Consider the following 16,305-nt stretch of genomic DNA (forward strand, 5'->3'; position numbering starts at 1 on the left):
CTAAAACAAAAATCCAGAAAATCACATTCTATGATTTTCAAGTAATTAATTTGCATTTTTATTGCATGACATAAGTATTTGATACATCAGAAAAGCAGAACTTAATATTTGGTACAGAAACCTTTGTTTGCAATTACAGAGATCATACGTTTCCTGTAGTTCTTGACCAGGTTTGCACACACTGCAGCAGAGATTTTGGCCCACTCTTCCATACAGACCTTCTTCAGATCCTTCAGGTTTCGGGGCTGTCGCTGGGCAATACGGACTTTCAGCTCCCTCCAAAGATTTTCTATTGGGTTCAGGTCTGGAGACTGGCTAGGCCACTCCAGGACCTTGAGATGCTTCTTTACGGAGCCACTCCTTAGTTGCCCTGGCTGTGTGTTTCGGGTCGTTGTCATGCTGGAAGACCCAGCCACGACCCATCTTCAATGCTCTTACTGAGGGAAGGAGGTTGTTGGCCAAGATCTCGCGATACATGGCCCCATCAATCCTCCCCTCAATACGGTGCAGTCGTCCTGTCCCCTTGCAGAAAAGCATCCCCAAAGAATGATGTTTCCACCTCCATGCTTCACGGTTGGGATGGTGTTCTTGGGATTGTACTCATCCTTCTTCTTCCTCCAAACACGGCGAGTAAAGTTTAGACCAAAAAGCTCTATTTTTGTCTCATCAGACCACATGACCGTCTCCCATTCCTCCTCTGGATCATCCAGATGGTCATTGGCAAACTTCAGACGGGCCTGGACATGCGCTGGCTTGAGCAGGGGACCTTGCGTGCGCTGCAGGATTTTAATCCATGACGGCGTTAGTGTTGTTACTAATGGTTTTCTTTGAGACTGTGGTCCCAGCTCTCTTCAGGTCATTGACCAGGTCCTGCCGTGTAGTTCTGGGCTGATCCCTCACCTTCCTCATGATCATTGATGCTTCACGAGGTGAGATCTTGCATGGAGCCCCAGACCGAGGGTGATTGACCGTCATCTTGAACTTKTTCCATTTTCTAATAATTGCGCCAACAGTTGTTGCCTTCTCACCAAGCTGCTTGCCTATTGTCCTGTAMCCCATCCCAGCCTTGTGCAGATCTACAATTTTATCCCTGATGTCCTTACACAGCTCTCTGGTCTTGACCATTGTGGAGAGGTTGGAGTCTGTTTGATTGAATGTATGGACAGGTGTCTTTTATACAGGTAACGAGTTCAAACAGGTGCAGTTAATACAGGTAATGAGTGGAGAACAGGAGGGCTTCTTAAAGAAAAACTAACAGGTCTGTGAGAGCCGGAATTCTTACTGGTTGGTAGGTGATCAAATACTTATGTCTTGCAATAAAATGCAAATGAATTACTTAAAAATCATACAATGTGATTTTCTGGATTTTTGTTTTACATTCCGTCTCTCACAGTTGAAGTGTACCTATGATAAAAAATTACAGACCTCTACATTCTTTGTAAGTAGGAAAACCTGCAAAATCGCAGTGTATCAAATACTTGTTCCCCCCACTGTAATAAGTTGCATGGACTCGGTGTGCAATAGTAGTTGTTAACTTGATTTTTTTAATGATTATCCCAGCTCTGTACCCCACACCCAGTCACTACAAAGATACAGGCGTCCTTCCTAACTCAGTTGCCGAAGATGAAGGAAACCGCTCWGGGATTCATCATGAGGCCAATGGTCATTTTAAAACAGTTGCAGACATTGTAGTTACTCCACAATACTAACCTAAATGACAGAAGGAAGTCTATACAGAATACAAATATTCCAAAACATGCATCCTGTTTGCAATAAGGCACTGAAGTAATACTGCWAAAAATGTGGCAAATTAACCTTCTATCCAGAATACAAAGCATTATGTTACAAAYCATTAGCAAATCCAACACAACACATCACTGAGTACCAAGTTTCATATTTTCAAGCATGGTGGTGGCTGKATCATGTTATGGATATCRTCGTCATCGGCAAGGACGAGGGAGTGGTTTTAGGATAAAAATTWATGGAATAGAGCRAAGCAACAGACTCTAGGAGACATTCCCCTTTCAGCAAGACAATAACCTAAAACTCAAAGCCAAATATACACTGGAGTTGCTTACCAAGACAACATCGAATGTTCCTGAGTGACCTAGTTACAGTTTTCACTTAAATCTGCTATAAAAACTATGGAAAGACTTGGCTGTCTCGAAATAATCTTGAAGAATGTTTTGTACAATCCAAATATTGTACAATCCAGGTTTGCAAAGCTTTCAGACTGTAATCGCTGCCAAAGGTGACTGTATTGACTCAAGTGGTTGAATACTTATCTAATCCAGATACAGTCTATTATTATTTGATTTTTCATTAAACTTAAAAAAAAAATGTCAAAGCAGCAATTGATAAAACAGGACCATGATTGCAAAACAAGTGTTTCTGAGCTTATGTCAATATTACACAGGTAAGCTAACGGTTACGGAAATCAGGAATGCAGACAGGCTCAATAGACCTTTAATAAATGAGGGACTGTGTCCACACCACCTGGTGTTATGTTGGGCACCTACTGACCCCAAAAAGATTTTCAGATTTTTTTCTTCTTCTCAATGACATGTATTGCTCAATAAAAATATTTTAAGGAAATACAGTTAGGCACCACATTACAAGACAAAACAGCTTGCTGAATCAAGTATTTTAAGTATAAAAGCAAAGCTTGTTTTCATATAATAAAAAAAGCTTAAAAATATAATAATAAAAAAAGCTTCTCACTTAAAACCATATTTTTTTGTGTTAATAGAAATTTGTGTTGACAGCTGAGCTGACTGAAGACCGGGAATTCAACTCGCAGTTGTTATCATTTCCACGGTAACATGTCTTTAGATGACGTGATAAAACTTAAAGTTGCAAGCTACTCTAGTAGCAAGGTGTTGTCGAATGAGTGTCTCATGAAACACATTCCAGACACTGGTACTTCTTGCTATGTTGATATAATTGGGATTTGACAGATAAATATTGCTATGCTAGCTAGCTAGCTAGCTGTTGCCAGGTTAGCTAAACATAAGGTCAGCGCAGGCTTTAGCCTACACCTAGAACTGAATCAGCAGATCTTCTTGAGATGGCGTGTCTGTCAGGAGGGGAGAAGTCTTCAACATCAACTTCTCTCCTTAGCAAAGCTAGCTTAGCTTACCTCGCTSTCACTGAGTTACTCACTACTGCCCTTGTTTGTTTGTTTTGTGATTTGAATGGCAAGGACACACCCAAGATACACCCACATTAAGCCACACCCCAAAGACGACTCGTTTGGGCTTCAGTAATGGCCGCTGAATTTTTTAATGAGCACCGGAAGAAACACATGCGGAATCAGTGAGTGCAGTTCACCTTTAGGAAAACAAAACAATAAAGTCCATTCCATATTCCCCCATTCCATATTTCAGCTCCACAACAATGTTTATGTTGGCTGTTCGGTCTAGTTCTTATACATTAGGGTGTAAAGCGCACAAACACTAGTAGGCCTATCTCCTTGGATACCACCTCTTGTTGCCAGGTTACCCGGGGAATGGATACAGGGACATCACGTAACTGATTGTATCTTGTCATTTGAGTGCCAGGTTAAGTGCACTCTGTCTCTTTGTGTATAGAAATCTTTATTTAAGTTGTAAAATGCAAGTGGTAGCAAGGTTTTGCGTTGTGTGTGTGTGTGTGAGAGAGAGAGTGTGTGCATGTGTGTGTGTGTGTGTCTTTTGGTTTGAGTAGGCTTATAGAGACGTGTTGGGCTTGTGTTGAGGGAGGTGAGACACTTGGAGCTCAACCCATAAGCTCACCTTGTCTGAGGACACTGCAGTCCTGTAAAATTGAAGCGCATTCCCGTGTACCTTTTATGAAAGAGTTATGAAATCAGAAATATGTCTACGTGTGCGGAAACGTATGATTCTGTGGAGGTCAGAGCACTTTTTTATTGGTTSTTATTGTCTTGTCTTGAAAAGAAACATAACAGTTGAAGGAGCCTAACCACAGAAGGCTCAGTGAGACAGTTCAGTCATTTTGCCGATTTTCAATMATGTTTTTGCCGTCCCTGACAAATTTCCATTACGTGACCGAGCTCAATGAAATCAGTAATTTTAGGTAGTCCATTTGTTTTAATGTCCTTAGTGTTCACAAAGCTACAGCCTTTCAATTTGAATGCATTCCCCTGTTCCTTAATTCTATTRGCAAATTTTTACCACGTGTAAGCATTGCCCGTACATCACGTTAATTTGGACAGAATGCAATCTGATTTATTCACAAAGCACTCGGGGCAACACAGCTGATTTGATTATATGGTGAAGTGAGCTTTTTGATTGCTGTGTCTAAGTGTGTTTGAAAGGTCCATCATGGCTGTCTCTTTATTACAGGTGAAGGATCTGACCAAGTTCCTGGACCCAAGTGGGCTYGGGGTGATCAGCTTCGAGGACTTCCATCGAGGAATCTCGGCCATCAGCAATGGAGGTGAGTCAGAGGATCTTCCTTACAAAGCTGTGATGACCACGACTGCCATCATAGCTTGGGCTTTTATTTGGAAACGCCTTTGAAAGCTCGAAAATGAGGCCTATGTGCTCTCACTGACATGCCAAGAAAATCTGACAAAATCGAACAAAAAGTCAATCAGTTGGTATCGCTATCCACTAGATAGTTCAAATGATGATGTATTGGAGTCTATTTGCAATTGCTATCATTTCATTAAGTCTGCTKCTTCTACCAATATGGAGAGCTGTTCAGTTTTAAGATCAGGGCCTCCATTGACCAGTAGCATATGTCGGTCCTATCAMGCTCTATCTATCCCAGCTTCTTCCTGATGGCAGCGGCCATTGTTCATATGCTCACATTTAGCTAAGGTGAAAGGTTTCGAGGAGGAGAAAAAAAAACAGTGACCCAATTTCATTCAGACTGCACTCAAATCACATTGTTTTTCTTTCACGGAACATTTTCCTCCTCAGCTCATTTCATGAGTTGTGGGAAAGTATACAAAGGCCTAGCCTACTATAAACTTTCCTTTTCTAAACAATGGAAGCAATGTATCATGTGCCTGACTACTGAGTCGTCAGGTTTCTCTAATCCACTTCAAGGACGGGTGAGAGATGTGTCCTGAAAAGTATGTGTAGGCCGTAGACTGCTTGTTTACACAATGTCCATTTTTCAGCCCACCCATGAAAATCATAGATTGCTGCAAACGAAACCGGTGGAATAAAAAAACAAATATTCCACTGCAATCCTGTTATGAGTCACAATATTGCCATCATTATGGTAATGAATGTCACCCTTGGGCTATGCTGACATCATCATACTGAGACAGTGTTGACATCACACACTAGCTGTGTTAGCGTGCTGCAACAGTGTTGTTGCCCTGGCTGCCACCACAGCTCTTTGTTTTGCTGTTGGTCTGTGTTGGAGTTTTTCCCTGTGCTTTCTGGGTTACAAACGCTCCAGTTACCCGGACCGTTAATAAGTAATATTCTGGAAAGCATGAGACACGAGGCACATGGACTTCTGCTAGGCCAGGTTTCAGCTAGAGAATGAAGGAGGGAGAGGGACTGGGCTGAGTCCTATTCGCCTGAATAATTCAGTGTCTCTCCTCTCTCTCCCCCCCCACTCGTTTCTGATCGTCTCTCGATCTTTCTTCTCATGCCAGCTCCTTATCCGTTTCATGAGACCTCACAAAGGACAGGAGAAAGAGTCACCCTTAACTTCCCAGGCCTCTCACACTTGGTTGTCAGAATTCCAGTCCATCTGTCTGTATAGCTAACCTAGCTCAGGGCTACAAGTGTTCTGCACTGGTCACCCCCACCTCGTTTCTCTGGAGTCACATCAGAAAACCTGCTATTCCAGCTCCAACTGGAATCCCAGTTCATTTAGAATGTTTACTTATTTTAATTTTAACTTGGTTTCTCCTTGTCATTTCTCTATCGGTTACTGGCTGGATGTGTTTTTAATAAAGAAAGCCTGTTGGCAGTGGAAATACCTTACCCCCCGTGGTGTCTATGGTATGTCTGGTATAGCTAAGCCAGTGTAGCACAGGGAGACAAGTTGAATAAAGTCTGTCAACTCTTGGGAAATACAATGTGTCTCTGTCCATTGTGACCCTTTTTGAGTCGGTGCCAGCGCTCTGCCGCCTTATACAGAGGGACAGGCAACCCTCTCAAGCGAACCTCCTCCCAACACAAAATGAGACTTTATGTTCTACTTAACTTGCCAGTCATTTGTATCAGTCCTGAACAGCAGCGGCTGTTACATAAGACCAAGGTACAACCTGCATGTGGTCCATCGACCGCTGCTGTCAAGAGCACTGTTTGTGTTCTTAGCTCAGCAGCAGGGTGTTATTCAGAGCTTTGTTAACTAGATACAGGAGCCTGCCCCAGTGGCTGCTGGGAGTCTGGCCCGACACCCTACTGTCCACTCCCGATTGGTTGGTCTCGGGTTTCACAGCACTTTTCTGCAGGTGCTTTCATTGGAGTCTCTAAATCTGAATTTGATAGGGGTCATTTCGTGTTCTTTTTATTGGTTGATTTAGCTGACGCACACTTCACACACTCACACTGTGTACACGGCAGCCCTTGAAATGTGACTGTTACATAATGTTGATTGTTACTCCAAGCATAAAGACTATTTTTCTAAATAGAGCAGCGAAGACATGTACGGTAAAAGAAGCARTGTAGTTGACCAGAGCACATTTGACTTTGTTTCAGACATTTAATCCCCACCCTTCTGTATACTTTCAAGGTTTGCACTTTTAATAAAAAAGCTGAAATCCTTTTTTGATTTGCTTGACTTATYCAGTGCAGCCTATTATTCGTTCTGTAACGTGTAGTTAAATCTTTAACTCTCAGAGTTGACCCTACAGTATTTTCTCTGTTTACTGTATTACACCTGTGTAGTGGCGCTGTTCTGTCATGTTTCCGTTGGCATATTGGCTCTGTGTTTACCATAGCATTGTGTTGACTTTGTTCTGTATGTGTTTGCTGTGGGTTATTGGCCTGCGTGTGTTGACCTTGTCCTGTCTCTGTCTGCAGGGACAGAGCCCCAGCTCTACGATGTGCACTTCAGCCCAGGGGACGGAGCCGTGGGCTGCTCAGAGGAGTACGATGAGGTGGGTGATGTCATTGGATATAGTCATCGCAGTTCTTGGTGACAGTTACTACCAGCAATATGACCACTCACACAAACTTAAGTACATCAGGAAAGCAGTGTGACTGACTGCACCACAGTATATGAACCCCCAACATAAAGCAGCATAATATGGGCCAGGGTGGTGAATGAGCAGTCCTGTATAGCATAGTACACCACTGTGACGGTCCATTGTAATTTATTATGGTCTTGTGTGGTCCGGTTGTGCTGTTCCCATTGTCCCTTTGCATACAGCTCCCAGGCTGAAGTCTCTGTGCACTCACACATCCCACAGTATTTTCAGCAAGTGGCCAGAAAAGCTATCATTACCCGACTGTGATTATTCCGCATGCTGAACACTACGGTTTGGCACCCATCGAATGACATCCGGCTGAATTTTCACGTCGTATTTTTCTTTTGACTAAYTATTGAATGGTTGGAGTCTGGTCGTACTTTTCGCACGCATGCTGTTATGTTTTTTTCAGCTGCGGTGGCCATATCTGAAATTCCTGGCTCCTCTTGTGCGTGGACTTGTATATTCAAAAATGTTCTACTTCATATTCATCCTCACCAGCACCACCCCAACATCAAAATGGTGGGTTTCTATGTTTGTAGTAAAAAATATAGTGGAAGATAAGTGTTTCCAATGACATCGGTGGGCATCGTGTGATTTTSACCAATTGTGAGTAGGCGTTGCCTAKTAATTGGTTGTTGATGTCATTGGAAATACTTATCTTTTTTTTACTACGAAACATAAACGCGCCATTTTCACATAGGTTGACGTTGGGGTGGTGCTGGAGATTACGAATATAAAGATTAGACTTTTTATTTCGACTGTAAAAAAAAATAAAAAAATATTAAATGTTTTTAACCTTTATTTAACCAGGTAGGCCAGTTGAGAACAAGTTCTCATTTACAACTGCAACCTGGCCAAGATAAAGCAAAGCAGTGCGACAAAAACAACAACACAGAGTTACACATAAACAAACGTACAGTCAATAACACAATAGAAAAACCTATGTACAGTGTGTGCAGATGTAGAAGAGTAGGGAGGTAAGGCAATAAATAGGTGYAATATTATTCAGTCAGTTTGCTTCCAACACGGAGGTAAGGCAATAAATAGGTGGAATATTATTCAGTCAGTTTGCTTCCAACACTAGTATGAGTGCACTCTATATTGTGTAGTTTCAGCGCCCCCCATTGGTATGGCTAATTAGTACAGTCTGTCATCTCAGTATAATATACAGCAGTGGTCTGGCCAGGCAAGCTTTGGCTCTAACCTAGCACTTAAACCTTAGCGTTTACTTGACAGGTTGAATCAAGTCCAACACCGTTTTTCAATGGACTTTCATTTGTATTTGCCCTCCAATAATACCTATCTGGTTTGAGTACATTTTAAATTGACATTTTAGTCCCCTGTGGGAATCGAACCTACAACCCTGGTGTGTTGCAAGCACCATGCTCTACCAACTGAGCCACATGGGACAGGAAAATTACAAGTACTAGCCTTTAGTTATTGCACACACCTCCAAAAACACAGTGAAGATAGTTGCAGAAACGGTTTGCTTAAAATCAGTGTTGGGTGTCCTCTCCATGACATTGAATTAAACATTACCTGCTGTATCACTACAGTATACATTTCTAACAAATGTCCTGCCCTAAGAAATAGCAGTAGCTGTATTGGACGGAGTTTGGGGAGAGTTGGTGGTTGGTGCTTTTAATGTCGACYCCACACCTATGTCCCTGAACTCGTTGTTTTTCCCCTGGGGTCCTGGCAGTAAGGTTCCTCACTCAATGGCCACACTGTTCTAACCCTGTTTGCTCTCAAAACAGGAGAGGTGAGGTAGCTGGGCGGAGGGCCTGCTTGCCATGAGAAAACCAAACACTCCACCCTCCTCCTACTTTTCCTCTTCCTTGACCTTCCCGCTTTCACCCGGCTTGTTTACGTCCCCAAAAACACCCAACCAGTGTGTTGTTACACCTTGTTATTGTGAGAGTATCTCTCCCTGTCAATACTTAGCCATTGTGGCCTAACCTCTTCTTATAAGGAAAAGATGCATTAACACAGCCAATCCAGACCCCTCCTCCAATGGCTCGATCTCTGGGCTTACAACGTGCTGGTTTTGCCTCCTTAAAYGTCCAATGCAGCCGTTTTTATCTCAGTATCAAATCATTTCTGTGTTAACAATTTAGTACCTTACTGTGATTTGTTTTTAATTAAAATGGTCCAAAAAAAGAAGCTTTTTAGCAAAGAGTCATTTCTCAAGCAAGAATTTTGCTAAGACTGTCTCGGAGTGGTCTGAATGGGTAGAGGAAAAGTAAAAACTAGCTGTTATTGACAGAGAGGTTTGGAACTCTCCCTCTCATTGTTCTATTAACTAATTTACGGCCAAAACTCCGTCCCACCAAAACAGGCTGACGTTTCCGACAGTCTTTTCAAACAGCTCTTACTCTGAGGGTATTATTATAGTTTTCACAGTATCCAACCTCATAGTTTGGAAATATATATATAAAACACATGAAAATCAAATGTTTTARTGCACTGGGCCTTTAAAGTAAACAACTAGTCAGTTTATGGCTATGCACGTACAGTTTATATGGCCCTCTTCATCCAATCATACAAGCCTGTAAAGACAGGTAGAACAGGCGGTGGCTTAATGATTCACCCTGTCACATTGGTCCAGGAACTAGAGACATTGAAGTAGAAAAAGTTAAAMGGACATTGCTCCCTTTCTTTCATATGAAATTTTGATCATCAAATTCCATGAGAGGGGTAGTTGGGGTGGTAGTGGCAGTACGGGCTGTACCCTTGCCTTCCCCTACCCTTCGGACTCTTTCAGTCTCCAGACTCCACCCCTTTTYAGAACCCACTGGAGCTGAACTAGGTGTTGGGCATTCTATGTTTTACACTCTTGTTTTCTGAGATTGAAAAGGAGGAAGCGCTAGGAGGGGAAATTACTGGGGGGTTTCATTACAGGCCAGTCTTCCTGCCCGTGAGCCCCAGGCAGACAGCATGGTTTTGGGCATGGTGGACAGCCTTCTGGGCCCGGTTCCTCCTGGAACTCAACACAGACAGGTATGGGAGGCTCTCCCATGATGGCTCTCTTGCTCTGGACTCATTGAGACTCACCTGGCAGGCTCTTGTTATAGCTAAATGTCTTATGAAGTTCTATTGAGTATCTATCTGAACATTTTGATGTTTTTTTTGTGCTTTGAGCTTTAGGAAGTGAAATCTCTGTGTTAGTCAATGTTGATTCAAGGTGTTGACACAGTAGGCTTTGCTTGGCACGGACATCTGAAACCTGACAGGTTGGATCTGAAATGTGTTTATGCCGCATCAGTTGTTTGGACGCGGCTCTAATTGGCTTTTCACTGCCATTAGCAACAGTTGAATTGCGACTACGCTCTCCTATGAGAATACTGTTTCTTTGCTTGTTTTCTTTGATGKACCGTCTATGATTGGTGATGTGAAGTTTTTAACAGACTTCTCTCAAGATTTACACAATTTGGCCTCTATAATCTACGACGATCATAATTAATCTGTTCTGCTTGGTTTCATGATATACGTAACAGCTTGTTAATCATTACCATCGTTTGTTTCTTTCCATATCTGCTCAGGATGCGTCATAGATAAACATCTTTCCTCTGGAGTCATAATTGATATCAATGAATGCTGTCAGKAAAATTATAGCTCAGGAAAAAGGCCTTAAGAGTCAATCGTATCCAGTACAGCCTCTAGTCATCAGCTCTGAACTGGGTGTTTTTAATGTTGATTTGCTTATACAGTCCACCCACACATTAGCTACTGTATGTACAGTGCATTCGGAAAGAATTCAGACCCCTTGACTTTTTCCACATTTTGTTAGGTTTCAACCTTATTCAAAAATTGATTAAATTGTGTTTGTTCCTCATCAATCCACACACAATATCCCATAATGACAAATCAAAAGCAGGTTTGTAGAATTTTTTGGCACATTTATTAAAAATTAAAAAACGAATATATCACATTTACATAAGTATTCAGACCATTTAGTCAGTACTTTGTTGAAGCACCTTTTGCAGCGATTACAGCCTTGAGTCTTCTTGGGTATGACGCTACAAGCTTGGCACACCTGTATTTGGGGAGTTTCTCCCATTCTTCTCTGCAGATCCTCTCAAGCTCTGTCAGGTTGGATGGGGAGTGTCGCTGCACAGCTATTTTCCGGTCTCTCCAGAGATGTTCGATTGGGTTCAAGTCCGGGCTCTGGCCCTGCCACTCAAAGACATTCAGAGACTTGTCCCGAAGCCACTCCTGCGTTGTCGTGGCTGTGTGCTTAAGGTCGTTGTCCTGTTGGAAGGTGAACCTTTGCCCCAGTCTGAGGTCCTGAGCGCTTTGGACCAGGTTTTCATCAAGGATCTCTCTGTACTTTGCTCCGTTCATCTTTCCCTCGATCCACACTAGTCTCCCAGTCCCTGCCGCTYAAAAACATCCCCACAGCATGATGCTTCTACCACCATGCTTCACCGTAGGGATGGTGCCAGGTTTCCTCCAGATGTGACWCTTGGCATTTAGGCCAAAGAGGTCAATCTTGGTTTCATCAGACCAGAGAATCTTGTTTCTAATGGTCTGAGAATCCTTTAGGGGCCTTTTGGCAACCTTCAAGTAGGCTGTCGTGCCTTTTACTGAGGAGTGGCTTCCGTCTGGACACTCTACCATAAAGGCCTGATTRGTGGAGCGCTGCAGAGATGTTTCTCCTCCTGGAAGGTTCTCCCATCTCCACAGAGAAACTGTTGACCTCTGTCAGAGTGACCATCAGGTTCTTGGTCACCTCTCTGACCAAGGCCCTTCTCTCCCAAATGCTCAGTTTGGCCGGGCAGCCAGCTCTAGGAAGAGTCTTGGTGGTTCCAAACTTCTTCTATTTAAGAAGGATAGAGGRCACTGCGTTCTTGGGGACCTTCAATGCTGCAGACATTTTTTGSTACCCTTCCCCAGATCTGTGCCTCGACACAATCCTGTCTCGGAGCTCTACAGACAATTCCTTCGACCTCATGGCTTGGTTTTTGCTCTGGCATGCACTGTCAACTGTGGGACCTTATATAGACAGGTGTGTGCCTTCCCAAATCTTGTCAAATCAATTGAATTTACCACAGGTGGACTCCAATCAAGTTGTAGAAACATCTCAAGGATGATCAATGAAAACAGGATGCAGCTGAACTCAATTTCAAGTCTCATAGCAAAGGGTCTGAATACATATGTAAATAAGTTTTACATTRTTTCTAAATTAGCAAACCTTTCTAAACTGTTTTCACTTTGTCATTATGGGGTATTCTGTGTAGATTGATGAGGATTTACATTTTTTAAATACATTTTAAAATAGCGCTGTAACATAACAAATTGTGGATAAGGGGTCAAGGGGTCTGAATACTTTCCGAATGCACTGTACCTATCAGACATCATACTGCTGTTTTAAGTCACCTGTTAATGATTTCTCAATTCAAATGATGACCACTTAACTCTCTTTGTGTACCAGGGCGGCAGGTAGCCTAGTGGTTTAGAGCGTTCAGCCAGTAAATGAAAGGTTGTTGGTTCGAATCCGGGAGCTAGGTAAAACATCTGTCGTTGTGCCCTTTAGCACGGCACTTAACCCTAATTGCTATGTAAAGTCGCTCTGGATAAGKGCGTCTTGCTAAATAACAAAACATGTACGTACTTTAGACCACAATTGTGACGTTATATGATTACGGTACTAACTTTGTCTTATAGGATAACTAAAAATGTCCTATTTCCCTCCTGTAGCAAAACGAGGTGACGGACAGTGCATACCTGGGCTCGGAGAGCACTTACAGCGAGTGTGAGACGTTCACCGACGAGGACACAGGAGCCCTGGTCCAGCCCGAGATGCACGAGGATGTGGAGACGGACAGCGGCATCGAGGCCACGCTCCACGACCCTGAGGACAGCAGCAACAGGTTAGTTCTGGCTTACTTTTGCCTCTTACTCCATGCGGAGCGTAAGGCTACATGGTCATTTGCAGTTTTCTCAGGACAGGCCCCTGGCCCAATAGTTAGTCCTGATCGTCACCTCTAACCTCGGCCCCTAGCGGAACCCCTCGACAACATCCGCTGAAAAGGCAGAGCGCGAAATTCAAAAATATTTTMGGGAAATATTTAAGTTTCATACATTCACAAGTGCAATACACCAAATGAAAGCGTAACTTCTTGTTAATCTACCCATCGTGTCCGATTTCAAAAAGGCTTTACAGCGAAAGCACACCATATGATTATGTTAGGTCAGAGCCTAGTCACAAAAAACATACAGCCATTTTCCAGCCAAAGAGAGGAGTCACAAAAAGCAGAAATAGAGATAAAATGAATCACTAACCTTTGATGATCTTCATCAGAATGCACTCCCAGGAATCCCAGTTCCACAATAAATGTTTGTTTTGTTCGATAAAGTCCATKATTTATGTCCAAATACCTCCTTTTTGTTAGCYCGTTTAGTTCACAATCCAAACTCARGAGGCGCGGGCAAGTCCAGGCGAAAGTTCAGACGAAAAGTCKAAAAAGTTATATAACAGTTCGTAGAAACATGTCAAAAGATGTATAGAATCAATCTTTAGGATGCTTTTAACATAAATCTTCAATAATGTTTCAACCGGAGAATTCCTTTGTCTTTAGAAATGCAATGGAACGCAGGTCGCTCTCACGGCCACGCGCGTGACCAGCTCATGGCACTCTGCCAGACATCTGGTTGAAACAGCTCTCATTCTCTCCTCCTTCACAGTAGAAGCCTCAAACAAGGTTCTAAAGACTGTTGARATCTAGTGGAAGCCTTAGGAAGTGCAATATGACGTTCATCCGAACGTGAAAATGCTGCCCCCTATCCCAAACAGGTTAACTCGACCCACATATGGTTGGCCAAAGTCAAACCCTAACTATACCCCTTCATCTCATACTTAGAACTACCATAATCATTAAAGGTAGACTCTGCGAAATGACATTGCTACGAGCAGCACAGCGGTTATTGCGATGTGCGAAATGCAAGACGCTCGCACACAGTATCTGCGCATGTGCACTGGTACGCTTCATGATTTTACAACGTGCTAGCCACGGGACCAAAACAGCGACGAAGTTGAGCCTCGCTCTTCAACGCTCTTAGTTGCTGCGGAAATTGATCCACCGTGCTGTTTACTTTCTGCATCTACATCATATCACTGAGTCTACCTTTAACTTTGAGCTAAAGTTGTAATTTCGTATATGTAGCTAAATTGAGATGAGGCAAAGGTAGGTCGAAGCTGTCCTGAATACCACCCACGTTGAGTCACTGCTAATCACTCAGACACCAGGGTTTGACTGTAACAGTATAGTACATATAGGTCGAAATAGTGATGGTAATTAACGAGGATAAGTCAAACTAACGCTAGCTCCAGTCATCACAGCCTCGGTATCATCAAGCCTCTGTATCCCGTCTTAGTTTCTAGAGACGACTTGGAGTCTRATGTGGGTCACCAGACAGATTAGAGGCAATAATAGCCACCATTGTAATGGCCCTGGGCTTAAAATACCTTTCGTCTACCGAGAACAAAACGTCTTATCATATACATCTAACTGAAGAAGCCTTTTGTTTATGGTTGCTCCAGGGTGGTTGGTCCTGGCTGCTCCTCAAGTGCATGCAGGCTCTAATGTGCCTCTAGGCTAATTACTATGGTTTGTATTGATCAGTTAACAAATTACATAGATCATGTTATTGTCTTACTATTGGACGATTACTGTTGGCCAGATGTGTTTTGAACTCTTACATTTGCAGTGGGACCTGTCTTCAACACATGGCAGATAACTTGCAAGATAAAGCATTATAAAGTGATGATTGTGATGAAATGCAGCACATGGTTATTTGAGGAACAAAGCCTGGAGATCATAGTTATTTTGAGTGACGATTTGTATTTATTTGCTAAGGACCAGATGGTAGAGAATAGAGTTCTTAGGTCATCYTCATCATTTTCAAAGGCGTAATAGATCACTGACAGTTTGAAATGAACTTGCTTACCCCGCTATTAAACTACACTTTGGTTGTTGAACATTCTGCCCTCGTTTTTTTTGTTTTGTTCTGGTGCTGCACGATATTCGAGATGACCTCACACTCAGACACAATGTAAAATCCAGAGACCTTGAAGAGACAGCTACGTGTGCCCTGATCTATCCACTGTATGTTTGAGTTTGTCTTTTGGTTGACTGTGAGCTTTGAGACAAGTTGATCTTCAGTGGCCAAGAGTTATGTGTTGCTGCAATGATTACAGTAAGTTCATCTTCTATGTTGACTTTTACCTCAACTTTTCTGGTTAGCGGAAATCAGGCAATAGCATGACACCTCTTGCCTTTTGAGCTCTATTTGTGTAGTATTATCAATGCCCAACGAGTTTGTTTCAAGTCAATGCTACTTTATTTGTCCCCTTAGGGCAAAAACTAGACATATTGTCCCTTCGAGGCAAATACTGATAACATCTTATCATTGTCTTGCGCTCTTTGTCTAAGGTTTTGTTTTGGTAGGGTTCTTCCAACCCTAAGGATTTAATTGAGTCAATGGTTAGAATGAAGCAAAGATTATTAGCTGTGGTCACTCTGTAGTGTGTATCCCCAACACCCTGTTTCTAAGATGTCAGATTAGTGCCCGCCACCTGTTTGGAACAGCCACTTGACAACGTCCTTTTCACAGGCAGTTCCAGATATCTCTGTCAAGAGCTTATGTGTTTAAGTGTTTGATACCTAATTGTAGAAGTTTACATCAACTCATTTTTTATGTAGGCTAACTTGATTTTACTTTTGGCCAGGGTTCCCCAACTGGCGGCCAGCGTGCCGAATTTGGCCCGCGGGGGATTTTATTTGCCCCCCCAAGTAAAAACAGCTCCAAGTGATTTTAATTTTGGAAATCTGTTCCAAAGTATTCCCATGCATAATAGAGAGATACATTTGATCGGACACAAATGTAAGTAAGGTTTGAAATTATTATGTATTAGTCATCTTATATCTGTTTGGGCTTCTTGCGGTCAATTTGCAGTCCACAAATTATTTGGAATTATGTTCTGGCCCCCTGACCATCCGCTCAAGAAAGTAAATCCACTCAAAGTAGCTACTGTTTGGGGTCTGTATTCCGACTGTATTAATGAGTTGTTTTTGCATGTAGTGCTGGGGTCAGTCACYAGGGAGGAGGAAGTGTAGGGGAATGAGGTCTTATCTGCT

General features: G+C 42.6%; 1 protein-coding gene across 2 annotated transcripts in view; it reads left to right on the forward strand.

The window, feature by feature from the left end:
- rab11fip3 (RAB11 family interacting protein 3 (class II)) overlaps nucleotides 1-16,305 on the forward strand; it is a 46,141-nt gene that overhangs the window by 14,310 nt on the left and 15,526 nt on the right. For both annotated transcript variants that reach the window (XM_024006925.2, XM_024006926.2), the window contains exons 2-4: nucleotides 4,344-4,437; nucleotides 6,996-7,072; nucleotides 12,866-13,038. In XM_024006925.2, coding sequence (XP_023862693.1) covers nucleotides 4,344-4,437; nucleotides 6,996-7,072; nucleotides 12,866-13,038 — 344 coding nt within the window. The remainder of the gene's footprint in view (nucleotides 1-4,343; nucleotides 4,438-6,995; nucleotides 7,073-12,865; nucleotides 13,039-16,305) is intronic.

This window comes from Salvelinus sp. IW2-2015, linkage group LG18, assembly GCF_002910315.2.
Source record: "Salvelinus sp. IW2-2015 linkage group LG18, ASM291031v2, whole genome shotgun sequence".
NCBI classification, from domain to species: Eukaryota; Metazoa; Chordata; class Actinopteri; order Salmoniformes; family Salmonidae; genus Salvelinus; species Salvelinus sp. IW2-2015.